The sequence below is a fragment of the Daucus carota genome, chromosome 9 (assembly GCF_001625215.2).
Source record: "Daucus carota subsp. sativus chromosome 9, DH1 v3.0, whole genome shotgun sequence".
Taxonomy (NCBI): domain Eukaryota; kingdom Viridiplantae; phylum Streptophyta; class Magnoliopsida; order Apiales; family Apiaceae; genus Daucus; species Daucus carota.
In genome coordinates this window covers 11,489,580-11,494,683 of record NC_030389.2, presented here as the reverse complement: position 1 = coordinate 11,494,683, position 5,104 = coordinate 11,489,580, and the positions used below count along the sequence as shown (strand labels likewise).

At 35.8% G+C, this 5,104-nt stretch overlaps 1 protein-coding gene across 1 annotated transcript; it reads right to left on the bottom strand.

Annotated features, from left to right (window-relative positions):
- Window positions 1-293: 293 nt before the first annotated feature.
- LOC108200355 (uncharacterized) lies at window positions 294-5,104 on the bottom strand. The gene is made up of 5 exons (XM_017368478.2): window positions 4,718-5,104; window positions 2,907-2,984; window positions 1,818-1,917; window positions 856-998; window positions 294-671 (listed from the first exon to the last, which is right to left on the bottom strand). Exons 1-5 carry the CDS (start codon window positions 5,027-5,029, stop codon window positions 462-464), a joined length of 843 nt encoding a protein of 280 aa, XP_017223967.1. The 5' UTR covers window positions 5,030-5,104; the 3' UTR covers window positions 294-461.

The window sequence follows — 5,104 nt, the reverse complement described above, 5'->3', positions numbered from 1 at the left end:
TGCCGTATAACCTGTTTACTTCTGTTCTCACCAATTGGGTAAAGATTGGAGAAGTATTTTGTGAATGTGAAGTGGCTGAACATCTCTAAATGCAAGAAATTATCGTCTAGAAGTATTTGGGCTACTTTACATGCTAAAAATATCGATGAACATAGAACTTAAGGTGATCATAATTTTAGAGCTCTGGTGCAAGAATCTGATGCAAGTTTGTGATGATTATTCTGGGGTATATATGCTTTCAACAAATTAATGCAAGTAAATCAGTACTAATTGCAAGTCTGTACTGATCATCATGAGAAAAATGGTTTTGACAAACTATACCATATTACCATGTAGTACTAACAATGAAGACATAATGGTGAGGGAATACAATTACCACAGCAGACTAAGATTGTTTTTTTTTTTCCCTCTTTGGCTATTAACATTTAGGTTCGATATATGTTTAGAGATATTATGTACATTTATTCTCCCTTGTGAAGATTGTGAAGGATGTACAAGGAAGCAGAGGACAAGAAAATACATACAGAGTAACTTAATAAATCAAGACCAGTGGCTATGGTCACCATTTTGCTCCTCTCAAACATTTTTACCAAAAGAATCATGACGATCACATGTCCCACCTTTGTCTTTAATTCGTCAAGCGAACTGATTTTCATCCATAGTGGCCTCTCCTATAAGCAGTTACGTAACTATCTGGTGAGAATTATATTCTACTTGATCTATCAGGCTCAAGTAGGTGCACATTCATGTCACAAGGGTAATGCAGGCGAAACCTCCTCAATTATGCATGCATCTAACTACTAAATTAAGCATAAAGGAAAACGAGCATATAAAAGATGGGGGTGGGGGGGATACCTTTAAAGCAAACATCCCAAACAGAGAAGATCCTTTAAGGGCACGATCAGTTTCAGGAGGGCCATCATTTGGAATATTACTGATAAATAATCCATAAAGACCCATACCAAATATTAACATGACAGTACCAGCTAGATAAACATCTGCATTAAGTGGGAAATCAAACATCGTAGTCAGCGTCAATGAGGAAAATATAATTACAAGTCGGTAATATACTTGTTACCAAGTCCAGTAGATCTTTTAAAGTTTTCTTCATAACTAAGAAGTTTTCTAAGATATCAGGAGAACCAGAAAAACTGGAAGAGCTAGTCATGAGTTTACAGAAGTTAGGGGGGCGTCTGGATCGTGAGGGGGAATGGGAATGGGAATGAAGGGTATGGGAATGGGTATCCCAAGGGGAGTGTAAGGACTGATTTACTCTCCAAGTGGGATTGGGGTTCCCATTCCGTGTCACAAAATTGCTAATCCAATCACCAACACATGGGTTTGAGGTTCCAATTCCCGTTAACTGGGCACATTAACCAACGGCAATCGGAACCTCAAACCCATGTGTTGGTGTTTGGATTAGCCATTTTGTAGTATGGAATGGGAACCCCATTCCCACTTGATGGGTAAATCATTTCTTGCACACCCCTTGGGATACTCATTCCCATTCCCATCTACCATTCAAACTTCTCCGGAAGAGTATAACATGGTTTAATATAAAATAAAAGCTCTAGTACTCTTCTACTGTAAGAAAGAATTGACCAAAGGGGGGAAATCACAGGGTCCTGGTGCAAGTTATACTTTGGATTTTCAGTAAATACTTTCTTACTTGATTAAAGCGTAGTGGTCTAATGTTAATAACTTCTGAGATGAGTTAAACATTTGAACTATTTGAATAATTATGAACGTCCAGTCGTCCATGAACTTGTGAAGAAGAAAAGGACTGCAGGAGAATAAGTAGAGCTTCAGGAACTCACCAATAGCTTCAACTAAACGGAGAACCATCTGTCCAGTATGAATTCCTTTAGAACAGCTTGACCAGTAAACTTTGTATGCATCCACAATATAAACGCAACCCTAAAGATAATTGAAGCTGTCAATGCGACTGAATCTCAATCGAAGCTAGTATAAAATTGCAAAAGACGAATACACAGGTGACAAATTTTGTATTATCCACAACAGACATACTTATAAACACTACGTAAACATGCTAATTTATATATGTATGAATAAAACAACAATGGCATCTATGCTTTCACAGATTAAACAATCCACATTACATCAAGACAAGCCGAATGATCTAGCAATAGGGGAAAGAGAAGTACAGCATCAATGCAATACTACCAACTCCAGTGCTTTAGATTTGTTCAGAATTAGGTTACACATGGATTTTTTGAGGAATGCAGCGATCTCTTTATAAAGTCATTGAGCAAGACTAATACTTTCTACAGGAGTATTACTAACTTGCTGTTTCTGTGAGTTCCTTCCTCTCAATTAGATATACTTGACAAGAGCACAATAGATAAATGAACTCCTTCAATTTCGAATCCAGGTATTATAGAAAACGTAACATATGCTATTCCATTTTAATGCAGTTCAATTTCACAGCCAACGATCAAACATTTCATGATCTTGAAGAATTTCTTATGGATCACATACATTGTAAATTTCGAAATTATCATCCAAAGGTAAAAAAGAGGCCTGGAATAAACGCTTAAAAAGGATACCAACTTATAATAATTAACAGTTCCTCTGTTTTATCATGAATTCAGTCAGAGTAGAACCAAACTCGGTATAAAGTTCATATCAGAAACTTAGTGATAGCTACTCTGAGACTATAAAGTAATTATCTTTAAAAACAGTACGTCCTGACATTGCTTGATTGAGTAACATATACAAGCTAAGCTACTATAAAAAGAAAATAAACCATTACCAGTTAGAAACAGAAAAGTAAGCTTACTAATTGAAAAATAATGAAGTAAATGTTAATGAAGGACCAAGTATCTATAGTTCTCTAGTTAGGACGTTCATCACAATATAAATTATAAGGTAAATGAAAAAATTACATTGAGAAAGCACAATAATGAACCGGCTAATGAACCCGCAACAGCTAGAAGTGCCAGAAAGCGAAAGTCAAATATCACCTGCTCATTAAAAAAATAATGTTTAGTAGACTGCGCATAAAAGACACATCAAGGGTACACATTTTGGGTTAGATAGAGATATAACCAATAGTATTACCTGGTATAGGGGTTTTAAAAGCATATTAATCCAGAAATATCTTGATATCAGCAATAGGTCAAAGAATATGAAGGCTGAAGAGGTTATCCGATAACATCACATTAATATTATTGATTTAAAGCACTCAAACATGGATATAAAGCCTAGAAATTGGGGGTACATATACCATGAGTTGGGTGATAAACTCAGACAAACCATCATTACTTGCCGCCAATTTAGTAATATTGTACATTAATATAGAAACTAAAGGTTTCTGCGTCTTTTAATAGAGGAAAAGGTTTTACAGTCTTTCCCACCTTTCGCCACTACGGCCACTATGAGATATACACAGTCTTTAGACCCCAACTACGAAAATTCGATCAGATAACTCAAACTGAGCTTTCAAGAATTGGTTTTGATAGGACGTGTAGTGACCTTTGCATATGAAATTACATCCACAATACCAGCTTTCAGGTCTCCAACTATAGCACCTTGATTAGGCAGACCAATCCGGGCTTGTAAAAATTTGTTCTGATACCTGTATGAACCTCAGCCTAATCTTAAATTACAGGAAAAAAACAAGCACCAGTGTACTGGTCCAAGTAAACCTTGGCTGAACCACTACCTTCTTACATATATGTAGTCTTACATTTATTAAGCTTGAACAGAGTCTTTTCTTTTTGAGTGCTGAACAGAGTCTTTTTAGTCATAAATTTGTTTTGGTTTATATCCTATAGTGAGTTCAGGGGGATCAGTCAAATTCTTTTTCTTTTTGTCTTTCCTCCTATCGATTAAAACAAAGAAAAGAAATTTAAGGCTGAAATGGGGCAAAGCCCAAATAACTTGTTTACTTTTTAATTTTATTTTGTTAACAATCAAAGGATATGTTAAGGCGATAACAAGAGAGGAATCTAACAAGAGAGGATATGTAGGGGCAAATGTTTATAAATTTCATTCCAAATGTTTATAAATTTCATTCCTTCCTCCATTTCATTCCTTACACCCTAAGCTAGAGATCACACCCCTAATTTGAGAAGGAATGGTCCATTCCTTCCTATACTCATTTTTCTTCTCAAATCTTATCATAACAATTTTGCACTCACTCAATTTTTTTTTTAAAACTTTCCTCATATCTCTACCATTTTCATTTATTTTCGGTCATTCCATTCCATTCTCCCCAACCAAACACAAGATAAGTTGATACACGAGAAAATCAGTTCTTTATCCAAATACCCTGGTTGGTTCTGTCACAATACTCAGCAAAGAGCGAACACGCATAAGCTAGTATAAATCAGTTTTTCATCTTTATTCGCATGGCATGCTCTGTTTGATTAAAAGAAAGCAAACTATTATTTAATGGTATAATGGTAGCATGGTAGTTGGTACCATGCCAAATTAATTTCCGGCCAAATTTATTCACCCTGACTCAAATTTTTTATTTTTTTTCCCATGTCCATTAGCTCTTTATATAATATCATCACTTAAAATATAAGTAAACGCACTCTTACAATTATTCTGTATTCACAATCAATCAAGATTTCCAATCCAAATTTCAAGACCCATAGGCTCAACATTAACACAAACAGATTAAACCATACAATCTAACTACAATAAACCACACCTAATTATACACATAAATACATAATCACACACTTACCCGTTCAATATTGGCCTCGGTAGAACGAAGAAACCGAGCAACTGGGCTTCCTCCGCTGCTCGAAACCGCATAACTTACCACCTTATCAGGAGGGGTTTTGCTAGATGATGGTAGTTTTGCTGTTGAGGTAGAACTAGTTGATGAAACATGTACACTACTCTCAGCTGGAGATGGTGATGCAGATGACAAAGATGATGAACTTAAAGTTAACCTTCTGTAGTGACTTGTTGTTCTAACTGGAGGAAAAGGGTTATGTTTTGATATAGAGATGAGAGACAATGGAGTAGCATGAACTGAAGCAAGTAGCGCCATTCAAGATGTTATGTTTGACAGTTTCAGTGTGTGTTTTATAAATGACTGGTGGGGAGAGATTTGAAGGTGAGATGT